Genomic DNA, 13,217 nt, shown 5'->3' with positions numbered 1-13,217 from the left:
GATACTAATACTATAAATGGTAGAAAGCTATCATAAAAAGAGTCGAGCCTAGTGGAAAGACTTTTACGTTTTTTTAAGGGAACCTGGGTTCGATTCCCATACGGAACCTGAATTCATGATTTATTATTTACGGCGGTTAGTTTGATAAACGCTGTAAATAGTGGCAGCACAAAAAAATTGTATTATAAAAACCTATTCAACTACTTATATTAAATAACAACATTCATAGACTTAAAATTGACTTGAGTTTTGCATTTGACAAATTTAAAAAATCAAAATAAAAAAATAATATTTATTAATAAATAATTTAGATAAAATACTTTTAAAATAAAAAAAATTCTACCAATATATATCTATCTATATTATACTTGGGGCTCTTATTTTCCAAAGTAATTATATATATATATTTGGTTTTTCCAAAAAAAAATATCTATCTATCTATATATATTAGTAAAGCTCACTTGAGCTAAGTATTAAGTACAAATACACATATGTATTAAACCATAAAAGCTCACATACCTTTATATTAAATACATTAAAAAATAAAAAATTTAATAAACTAAAAACTGAAAAAATTTGTACTATAAAAACCTATTCAACTACTTATATTAAATAACAACATTCATAGACTTAAAATTGACTCGAGCTTTGCATTTGACAAATTTAAAAAATCAAAATAATATTTATTAATAAATAATTTAGATAAAATACTTTTAAAATAAAAAAATTTCTATCAATATATATCTATCTATATTGTACTTGGGGCTCTTATTTCCCAAAGTAATTATTTATATATATATATATATATATATATTTGGTTTTTCCAAACAAAAAAAAAATCTATCTATCTATATATCTATATATATATGTAAAGCTCACTTGAGCTTTTAGCAAAGAGTATTTTTTTTTTGGTACCTCGGAAATCAAAACAAAGAAACAAGAAACTAAGACACAGCCAATTTATCCCTCAACAGAATGATAGCCAATTCTGGAGGAGGATAATTCAGCTCTATAACACCAGGAATGAGAGACAATGCTCCCTGTCTAGCTAACCAATCAGCAGCAGTGTTGCATTCCCTTCGAGTCCATGCCAGCGTGATCCTCCAATTCCTCTCCATCAGCTCTTTAATTTCCTTCAAAACTGCAGCATGATCATGACGGTTAACACGGCTCATATCAACCAGCACCTCATTCAGATCTTGACAATCCGTTTCACACACTAGCTTTCTAATTCCATGCCCCCACGCCAACCGGAGACCATCTCGCAAGGCCAAAGCCTCCGCAAGAAACGGAGAGCCCTCAGATTGAGAGCTAGTAAAACCAGCAATCCAATTCCCTTGGTTATCTCTCAGGATTCCGCCACCACCCATGATATTCACGTCTTCCTTGTAGCTTCCATCAGAGTTTAGCTTTATGAAGTCTTGTGAAGGAAGAGACCAATGCAACTGGAGAAGCTGACCATCCCCTTTAGTGGCATATCGCACCAGCTCATCATGATCATGGCTAAGCTTCTGCCAAGCTAGTTGGAACGGCCAAGGTTGAGGATCAAGAATCATGTTATTTCTCCACTTCCAGCAACCCCAAACTCTTGCTAAGAACTCCATTGAATGGCTACTTTGTGCTTGAGTTTTGATCCAATCCTGCAACTTATTCGACCTGAAACTTCTCCATCTCCAAGCTCCCAATTTCGCCCATAGTTCACTCGAATGGGGACAGTCCCTTAAACAGTGTAGGCAGTTTTCCACACCCAAGGAGCAGCGAGCACACGTTTCTGTGTTAGCTAGATGGCAACGAAACCTGTTAGCGTTAACCGGGAGGCCTTCATGAAGCGTTAACCAGATGAAAAAACGAATTTTCTCCGGCACAGCTAACTTCCACACCCAATTCCACGCTTGCCCAACATATATCATTGTGTTGTGTCTCTCCCTCAACCACTTGTAACCGTCCCTTACTGTATAAGTGCCACCATCATTACCCTTCCAGCACCATCTATCCACCGCAGTGATTGAAACGCGAGGCTCAATGGAGGCAAATCTGCTCACTATCTCCTCTGGCATCCAAGTCATAACTCTATTCAGGTTCCAATTATTCTCAACAATTAAATCCCGAAGTTGCAAATTTGTGTCAGATATATGCACAAAGGGAATTTGTTCTGCGATTTTTCCCTTCCCAGACCAATCATGGTACCATACTGAAGAGCTACCATCACCAATTCTGTACTTAAATCCCTCAGCTAGCTGGTCACGCGCCTTCAAGATTCCTCGCCAAATAGGAGAAGAATTGGACCTGTTTCCTGCACTAAAAATAGAATTATCTTTTAGGTATTTATGGGTTAAAGCTTGTACCCATAACTTGGGAGAAACATCACTAAGCTGCCAAACTGCTTTCCCCAAAAGAGCAGTATTGAAGTCATCCATGCACTTGATGCCTAGGCCACCATCCTCTTTTGCACTAGTTACTGTTTGCCAATTAATTAAATGCCAACCTCGTTGTCCAGCATGTTTGGACCAAATAAACCCCCTCATCATCTGGTCAATTTTATGAGTAATGCTCCTAGGCAACCAAAAAGCCTGCATGGTATAGGTAGGGATGGATGATATGACCGACTTCGCCAAGCACACCCTTCCCGCCATGTTTAACATGTTGGTCTTCCACGTAGCCATTTTCCGCTGAATGTTGTCATGTAAAAAGTTGAACCTCCCTCTCGTAATTCGCCCTTTACTCAAGGGAAAACCAAGGTATTTACCCAAATCTCGCACGAAAGGAATGGGAGCTATGCTTCTGATTTCTCCTCTAACATCAGCCCGAACCCCTTTTGAAGCAATGGCTTTAGACTTGACCATGTTAATTTTTAACCCAGAGTACGCACAAAAATCCATTAACAACGATGCAACTACGTTGACCTGTTGAGGAGAAGCTTGGCAAAATAGGAGAACATCATCCGCAAAGAGCATATGAGAAATTGGAGGGCCATCAGTAGCAATTCTGATAGGCTTCCAATCACCAACTTCCACAGACCTTTGAATGCTCAAGGAAAGGCGTTCCATACATAAAACAAACAAATAAGGTGAAAGAGGATCACCTTGACGGAGGCCTCTACCTGGTTTGAATGAAGGAAGACGAGATCCATTCCAAAGGATAGAAAGCTTAGAGCCCGTTACACAGCGCATGATAAGAGAGACCAACCTCTCCGAGAAGCCAAATCTCATTAAGGTGTCCTGAAGAAAGGGCCAAGAGACACTGTCGTATGCCTTCTCTAAATCAATTTTGAACGCTAAACTCCCTTTCTTTGCTCCACAAGTGCCCATATAATGTATAATCTCTTGCGCAAGTATTGCATTATCCATCGTTCCCCTCCCTGGAAGAAAACTACTTTGCATGGGTCCAATTACCTTGTTCAATAGGGGACGAAGCCTATTCACCACCACCTTGGTTATTAGCTTGTACACCACGTTGCATAAACTGATGGGTCGAAATTCCTTGACATTAGCTGGATGATCAACCTTGGGGATTAGGACAATTAAAGTTTCCAAGAGATCCTCACTGACTGTCCCTGTTTCAAAGGCCTCTCGCACAACCCTCCATACGTCCTCACCCACCAAGTCCCAATACCGTTTGAAGAAGTATGCGTGAAAGCCATCCGGACCAGGTGCCGACAAAGACTTCATGGAGAATAAAGCCTGACGAACTTCTTCCTTGATCACCGGTAAGTCAAGTTTAGCTCTCTCCCTATCCTGTATCGAAGGCACTGAAACAAGCTGGAGTGTAGGATCAATAGTATCGGCATCGGCAGCGAAGAGGCCCTGAAAGTAGTTTTGGAACTGCGCAATCAGAACTGACTGGTCCTCACTCCACGAACCATCATCCAGCTTAAGCCGGTGAATCCTGTTTCGCTTCCTACGAATCACGGTGTGGGTATGAAAATAGCTTGTGTTTCTATCTCCAAATTTCACTCTATTTTCTCTTGCCTTCTGGAACCAGAGCAACTCTTCCTGTTTGAGCAAGCTTCGATACTCCATTTGGAGTTCTGCCTCAAAGCGAGTCATGTCCGAAGAGACCCGAAAACTCAACTCTCGTTGGACCCCTCTAAGCCTGCCTTCCACCCAACGCTTCCGACGAAAGATGTTTCCAAAGACATTTTTATTGAAGGCACAAGAATCCATCTGGACCCGATTCAGCTTAGTGGTTATGGTTTGTTGCCCAGTGTTCCATGCTGCCTGAACCACGCTCCTGTACTCTGGGTGATCAACCCAGGCTGCCAAAAAGCGGAAGGGTCGTTCATTACCAGATTCCCTAGCCGCACTGAAGTTGATTAGGAGGGGACAATGATCTGAATGTATACGGTGAAGTCCTTCCACAAAAGCATCAGGGAACGCAATCCTCCAAGCTGCATCCCCTAAAGCACGGTCCAGTCTTTTTAACAAAATGATGCTATTATTTCTCTTCCTAAACCAAGTATATTTGCCTCCCGACATGCCCAGATCAACTAGACCACAGTCATTGAGAGTCATAGCAAACCTGTTAGCCCGAGACGCAATGAACTCACCCCCACGCACTTCACCCGGATGAAGGATTTCATTCCAATCTCCCACAAGCAGCCAAGGTATGGAGATGTTCCTACGAAGATCTACCAAGAGGCTCCAAAGCTCTTCACGACGAGCTGGAATGGGGGAAGCATAAATTGCGCTACAAATCCAAGAGAGGCTGTCTCTCCAAACCTCAAATGAAACCACTTGTTGATGCATATGATGAAGCCTGCAAGACAGGTTGGACGAGTTATTGGTGAGGATCCAAATACCGCCACTAAACCCTACTGCTTCAGAAATGTAAGCTAGGGAGAAACCCACAGAACTCCAAAATTGGCTCACTCTACTAAACTGACATCTTGTCTCAAGTAGAATCACAATGTCTGGTTGTTTTGTCCGAATTAATTCCTTCAAGAAGAGCTTCCCATTGTCATGTAAAGCTCCTCTTACATTCCAAGACAGAATTTTTAAGTCTTCAAAACCAATCATTAAAACACAATGATTGATATTGGGGAAATTCCCCCACTGCCCAGCCAAGCTAGGCATTAGTATTGTTGGTGTTTGGGGAAAATTCTCCCCCTGTAGCTCGTCCCTCTGTAAATCCAATCCTTTTAGGATATGCATTTGCTCCCTCCAATATAGTACTTGATTCCCCAATTTTCAAAGGGGTCTGCACGTTATTTGCCAATTGAATACCCTTGAGATGATGATCCCAATTATCATTGGTATTGGATGGTTGTGGGTCCCGCGCATAAGTGCCATTCGCCACCTCTGAGCCAGTGTTGCGAAATCTACGTTTTTTGCTTTCAGATGCAATAAATCCCACGTGTGTGTGGTCTCCCACCATTGGAATTTCATTCCTCTTTTGAACCTCTTTGACTTTCTTCATGGGATCCCTTGTTTTCCGTTCCCCATGATTATTCTTTGATTTTCCCGTGATTGTGTTATTCAAAGCTGGCTGTGCTTTAAAAATTGGGCCCCGCACAGATTGTTTCTTTTTTTTCTTCACAACAGTCATCCAATCACCTAAAATTTCGAAATTTCCATCAAGTGCCACCTTTAATTTAGGCTTCTCCCCCTCCTCGTTGCCAACTGACTCATCAATATGTCCACTAATATCTCCTGTATTCATGGCCAAATCTTCCGTGTCATCAGTAACTGCCGCTGAATTCCCGGTCACCTCTTTCACCGCTGAAGCTTGGTCACTAGGGTTTGCCGCCACCTGCGTACTAGGGTTTCCAGCCGCCGGCGCACTAGGATTTCCTTGGACGATTCCTTCAGACGGTTGTGCTAGCTGAGAAGATGTCTCAATCACAGGCTGGAACACTTTGCACTCCCTGGAATGATGCCCATAACAGCCACATTTAGTACATATAACGTGCAGGCCCTCATATTCAATTTTGTACCAAAACCCTTCAATGCAAACTTTTCCAACCACCGGCAGGGTCAAGTCAAGTTCCACACATATGCGCGCAAATCTCCCTCTATCTGCGTTCAGCGTGTTCATGTCAACCTTAATTGGCCTTCCAATTGCTCTGGCTACGGAAAGAAGATAACTTTCTTCATAAAAGACCACATTCAAACCCGGGATCCTGATCCATGCTAGCGTGGTATTCACTCGGGCCGCCGGGGAGACAAATTCCCTACTCCATGTAGACACTGCCAGATAATGGTCAAAAATCATCCATGGTCCCCCATTTACGACCTTCTCCCTATCTGCCGGAATATCAAATTTCACCATAAAAAAGCCATTGCCTACATCTAGGAGTTCAAAGTCTCCCGATAATTTCCAGATAGACGTCAGTTTACTCTTCATGATTCTGTACCCTAGCCTCTTCCCCAGCAGACAGACTATCAACGACTCCTTCCATGGTGCACTCATATCCTCCAAAACCTTACTGTCAGTAGTAACACTCGGTAGTAGTCTGTTCCCATCCACCAGCTCTATTTTCATCTTACCCAATTCCACGAGATCCTCAACTTGTTTCTGTTTGGGAGCCACCGCTCCCCCCATTAGTTTGTCCCTGAAGGACATCCTCCGTTGTGGTGCGTCGTCCGGCGGTGCCTTCTCCCCATCGATGTCCATATAGAAGAAAGTGATCCAAATATCATGTGACAATGTTATTAGCAAAGAGTATTAAATGCATTAAACCATATAATTCTCAAATTAAAAACTAAAAAAAATTATTGTCAATATTAAAAATTAAATTTTATTAAAAAAAACTGAAAATTTCTTTAGTTTTGCATTTGACAAATATTGAAAATTAAAATTAGTTAATAATAAAATAATATTTTTAATAAATAATGTAGATAAATAGTTTTAAAATTAAAAAGCACCGCTAAAATGAATTTAAAGTTAACTATAACATATATGTGCATTATTGAAAAAATATCTAATAATAATTTTGATCTATGATATATTAGTAAAAATTACTTATCCATGAGAGGGTTGTTCTCATGAATCATTTGCTATTAATAATATTCATCTTTTGTTGTAAAAAAATTACTTAAGGAAGCATAATAGAGAAAAATAATAATGGTCAAAGTTGAATAAATGTTCGTTGTGAGAGGCATATCCATTTAATGTGATCGTAGAACCTCGAGAGATTATAAGTCTCTTGGCTATCGGGTTTGAGAAAACATTCGGAAACCAAATAAGTTAAATAAATTTAAATTCGCTTGATAATATTTTAAGCTATTTATGTTATCACTTATCATAATTCTAAAATTTAAAATTAATTTATTCTTCTTGACCTTGACAAGTCACAACAAACGACTTTCTTGATAAAAAGTTGGATTGGGCGAGCCCCCCACACCCTAGAGGAACTTGCCCACGGACGAACAAGACCTAAAAGAGAGGAACTCGCTAGGGGCGAGAGAAAGGACTTAGGAGATTAGGGACCCCCTTAGGTCAAGCGCCAGAGGCGATTGATGTATGTAAGGGAGTTGGGCCGAGTGAGGTACGACCCAACAAGCCCCATTAGTGGCAAAGTTAGGGTTTCATGTAACCTCTATAAAAGGGGACTTTATGATCATTGTAAAGGATCATTCGGCATTTATTCTAAAGGATTAGGCTATTACTAGACTAATGCTTTACTAGGGTTTGAGGCTTATACCATTCTTGAGTGTTCATTTCCAGAACAAAAGTATAAAAAATGATATTAAAATTTATTTCATGACACTAGCACTTAACATTTTTTTTACGTAATTTAAAATTTTCAAATTGACTTAATAATTTTTCATAAATTTTTTTATTTCTAAAAATCATTTCTATGCTAATAATTAAATATCAATAATAAAATTTGAGTAATATTAATTATTTATACAAAAAATCTAATAATATTTATTTAAATGTCTTAACACAGTTTATTTACAATCATAATTAAAAAATATTTTTTTATTTATTTAAACTATAATAATTCATATATAATGTTAAAAAATATTGTAAGTAAACTCGTGCAACGCGTGCAACGCACGGGTATAATATCTAGTATATTAGTAAAGCTCACTTGAGCTAAGTATTAAGTACAAATACACGTGAGAACATACATACATTAGTAAAAAAATTGGTGTTTTAATGAGATAGCTTAGTGAGTGAATGAACGGGTAGTGGAAACTTGTGCACTAATGATTTCAGTTTTAAACTTAATAAATATCAAATGTATAAGCAAAAGAGTAACATCCATGCCAAAAGTGTAACAGACCACAAAGTTATGTCTACAAATGGTTTTAGCACAGTACCTTAAATTAAAATCAAATTTAATGTTAATTTTAAACTAATATCAATTTAGTCCAAGAAAAAAAAAACTATTAACAATAAAGCATACTTCCGCCAAAATTAATCTTGATATGCAATGGTCTTAGTTTGCTGTCCAATTTTCTACACGAATATATGTCTATTTTTCTTAAACTCACAAACTCTTAGAATTCCTTAACATAGTAACTCCGAAGAAAAAGTAACATTAAATTAAAAATAGTAGCATGATGGCAATACCAGTGTCAAAAACTGAATAAAATTGTTAATGTCAGGAGGCTATTCAACTATCTACATTAAATAAATAAAAAATGAAATGTATTATATTGAACCATGCATCTATTATATCTCGATATAAACAAACCAGTGAAATCACTCACAAACTCAAATTATTCATATTTCTTAGACTTCAGCTGCTGGTGAGAAAAAAATGACAATTGTCTCTAACTACTTCAACAAGTATGTCATTTTTAATTATTTTAGTTAATTTCAAAATTGCTTTTTTAAATTACTCATTCTTATTTCTTTATTGCAGGAGAAAGATCATCATCAACAACAAGAAACACACATTACTTAGTGATATATCCCCGTTGCAGATGATTGGAAAATAAAACTGTGAGTTTCACATTTATGGTAATTTACTAAAAAATTCTTCTCATTCAATTGAAATCATACAAATATATCATCATTTCTATATTTATATGACACAAATCAGTAACAAAGTGTGAGCCACATAAATTTATATACTGCACTAGAAAGATAAGTGTAAAATGTAGTACTCACAATATTCTTGATAAGAAATAGGAATCTTTCACTCCTCAATATTGTCATATTATGGAAAAAAAATAGCAACTTAATCATTCAAAGGGAACAAATGATGTTCATCCTGCAGTTAGATAGAATCTATTTTTATGTTCCTGAAAGTGATTTTAAAAGAACTTCTATGCCACCAACAATGGTAAACAACCACATCAATCTTGATAAAAAAAATTAGCACAATTTCAATGCTAATCTAATTAAGTAATTAAATTTCTTTTATATAAAAAAAAATTACTCTCATTTCAATCTCAATAGAAATCTACCTATTTTTTCTTCCGATGAAGCAAAAAAAAAAAAATCTACCTGTTTAATCATTTTTTCCCTTATTAGAGAAAGAAAGTGTGAGAATATCATAACTCAATTATATTTAATTATACATATATTCTAAATATTCTTCTAAATAATAGTTTTCTTACCTTTCTGCAAATTTAAATATTACAATTAAAAAATACAAATTAAAAACGAACCCGTGCGTTGCACGGGTTTAATTTCTAGTAATATTAAAAGAGGGAAGCCTCCAAACACATGGATCGACGTTACTCTCCATCTCCATGAGAACATGGAACTGATTTCATTTTTGCAATCGTATCTCACCCAATAAAATCTTAGTCTATATATTGACGTGTTAATTAGATCATGTTGTAGCAAGCTTAGGGGATTTTCACATCTTGAGCTGTCACAAATCACAATCTGCGACTTTGGCTACAGCTTAATATGTTTTTCTTTTCTTTTTTATAATGAAAACATCATACTCGTCAAGAACAAAAACAATACAATACAATGCCATATTTAGTGGGAAGTAATTAACAAATTAAACATAATAATCCACAACAAATAATTATATAAATTCCATAGAAATTAAAACTTGGTCTGTACGTAACCACGGTTTGACATGTGTATTGCCCATAGAAGTTTTTGAGCCACTCGTGGGGATATAATTGTATCTTTGTGCCTTCAACTTCTAGAAATTATGAACAATGACATTTTGACTTGGTTATTCTTCTAGATGGTGTTGCAACGTTTTCTTTGCATGTTTTGTTTAGTATTATCTGGGCTCTTGAATTCTTGATATTTGTTTGGTTCTCTTTGTTACAGCAGTCCCTTCCGCTGAAAAAGAATTTGTCGAATAAAACAGGCGCATGCTGCATGCATATTATATATGTAACATTTTTTTGTTAGTTGGTATATAATATATTTTCACGAGTAATTCAACGGTACCACGTACCTGAAGGTATGAAAAACACTAGAAAGAGGGGGTTTGAATATGATTTTGAAGTTTAACCGCTTTCTCTCGAAGATTTAGACAATCTTTTTGGTTAAGGAATATAAGGTGCTAAAGATGAAGGATAAAGAAAAACACGCAAGATTTTATCCTGGTTCACTTGATAAATCACTCAAGTTAATCCAGTTCACCCGTTAAAGTGATTTATTCCTTCTTAGAATGAAGACAGTCCACTATTCAAAGATTGTTACAACTGCACTAGCACACCTTGCTCAGTGACTAACAAATATAAGAACTAGCAACACCAAGACAACCTTGTCTTAGTCTTCTCAAGAATACTGACCTCACCGGTCTCTTAAGGAACAACAAACAAAGTTTGTAAAATGTTTGGTTTACAAAGAGATGCTTCTAAAGCAAGCAGAAGTAAACACTATAAGAACAATGAAGAAATATTGCTAAGGTATTCGCTTGTAGGTTTTTCACTTGTATTGCACAATTGTTTCTTAGCCAATTTCATCTATCTTCAGCCTTTAAGTACTCCAAGGTATAAGGGTTGTATTTGTTGAAGGAATCCATCCGTTGGAGGGAAATTCTGGATTTTCCAGAACCTGCTGTGGCTGAACGTCGTAGGTAAGGCGGTCAGAATAGTACACTTGTTTTTGTACAAATGACAATGACATTGCCTTAGCTAGTTGACTCTTGATCTTTGGCGACGCTTCATGTTGGAACTTGTGAAGCTACGTGATCAGAGTCAGAAGGAAGCTTGGATCCTCTAACCTTCAGAACTTCTGCTTCTGGACCGTTCACCTGAACTTCTGGTCTTCAGAACATGAAGTACTTCTGGTCTTGTGAGCCAGCTTACTCTTGGACTTCAGAGCTGTCTTCAGCTTCTGGACCGTTCCTCAGAACATTTGGTCCTCAGAGCTTCAGCGCTTGAATCTTTCAGAGTCCACATCAGAGCTTTAATCTTCAGAACATCTGAAGCGTTTGCTACAGTTCAGAAGAACGTAGTGATTGCAGAAGCATTACATAGTTTACTCTTGGGTCTTCAACTTCTGATATATATGTGGTCTTTGAGTCAGAGTCAGAGCATGTTTGTCACAACTTAAAAGACAAACGTTAGAGTACCATAATTGTTCATACACAATAGAAAAGATGTTATCATCAAAACATAGAGTTGTACCACTTGATCAAATCTTGGTCTTACAGTACCTTTTGTCGATCAAGCTAAGATAGTTCCATGACTTGTCTAAATCACCCGATGTTTACTTTTTGAGAAAATATATTTTTGATCTTTGATATACCACTACTAAATTTAAAATGATATTTGATAAAAAAAATTCTCTTTTTTTGTCATTGAAATTTTTTTATATATATCAACTATATATTTTTTTATAGGTAAATGTTAGTTGTTAGTAAATTAGTCTCTCATCAGGATTCGAACTCTAAACCTTTCATCTCTATCTCACCCAATCATTATGTCCTCTAGCGGAAATGAAGAGATTTGCAGGGTGAAGGGTCAGAGTTCGAATCCTGGCGAAAGAACTAATTTACTAACAATTAACAACTAACATTGGCCTATCAAAAAAATAATTATGTCTTTTAGCTTTTACCACTAAACTTCAGGGACATATATATTGATTGAGTTATTTTATTAAATTTTTTAAAGTAGAAAAATGTACTCATCTCTCTCGCTCAATTATATGTCCATGTAGGTATTTACACAAACTTTTCACATTCATTTTCCTCCCAAACAAAAAAAAAATCATCAAGTGTAATCATTCTTCCATTCATTTTTAAGTGTTCTTCAATGTTTTTGTAATTAAGCACCTCCAAACCCGCAAATTTCATAGTTAAGGGGAGAATAAGTAATTTGATAAAAAATTTTGTTTGGGACGAAAACAGATGTGAAAGAGGCTCTTTAAAGCCAGAACGAGTCCTCTCTCACGGGAGGGATAGGCGGGAAAGGGGGAAGAGGTCTTCAGTCACTCCATTCTACGTGGACGCATGTACGGACTGATAATTGATAAACAAGAATGTTAAATAAATATTATGACGTCACAAATATTGTTTAAAATCAAATAAAATTTTGAGGAAAAAAAATCTTTTTTGCACAAACCATTTTAAATTCGAGTATATTTAATTTCTTTTAGGAAGTATAACCCGCTCATTTTTGTCTACAAAATGTTTCTTCTATATACCCTAGATGTGATGGGTGATGTCTTTAACAATCATTTTTGGAAAACGAAATATCATATACATCATTCCTTATCATTTAGAAAGAGAAGAAATGAAATGGAATTAATTTTATTAAGTTTTAAAAATATATTTTTTTTTACCCTTTACAATGTATTTTATTTTTTCTCATTTATTCTTATCTCATTAATATTATTTGAAAAAAATATCAATTAATGCTCTCTTAAAATTATAGGAGGGCAAATATGTATAAACAAATTTTCTCTCTAAGTGAAAAATTAATAAGGAACATATGCAATACATATTAGAAGCCTTAATTAAAAGCTAATTTTCTTAAAAAAAAACCTACAACTTTTCTAGATAGATCAAAGCCAATCACTAGCCGGTGACTAGGACCAAATAAGCTCAACCAACACCAATGATGTTTTAAAGGCTAAGCTCCCTATAAGAACTGATTTTAACATATACCAACCAAATAAGCTATCAATTTGCAGCTTCACTTCCCTTATGGAATATGCTACTACTATACCATTGCTTGGGAGGCACACATTATTTGTTTTTTTTTTTGAAAACTAAACACATTATTTGTTTTTTTTATAAATAGAAACACATTATTTGTTAGCTAGTATAAATCTACCAAATCAATCAATAAGAAGAGATAACTATCATGGAACAGAGATTCGTGATGAGCAATGTTGCG

General features: G+C 36.3%; 1 protein-coding gene across 1 annotated transcript; it reads right to left on the bottom strand.

Moving 5' to 3' along the window:
• Positions 1-5,064: 5,064 nt before the first annotated feature.
• On the bottom strand, positions 5,065-6,612 carry LOC130743107 (uncharacterized). The gene has a single exon (XM_057595223.1). The coding sequence runs from the start codon at positions 6,610-6,612 to the stop codon at positions 5,065-5,067; it is 1,548 nt and encodes a 515-aa protein (XP_057451206.1).
• Between the last annotated feature and the right edge of the window lie 6,605 nt (positions 6,613-13,217).

This window comes from Lotus japonicus, chromosome 1 (genome assembly GCF_012489685.1).
Source record: "Lotus japonicus ecotype B-129 chromosome 1, LjGifu_v1.2".
In the NCBI taxonomy this organism is placed as follows: domain Eukaryota; kingdom Viridiplantae; phylum Streptophyta; class Magnoliopsida; order Fabales; family Fabaceae; genus Lotus; species Lotus japonicus.
Note: the sequence above shows the minus strand (reverse complement) of the source record. Positions and strands in the feature narration are given on the sequence as shown.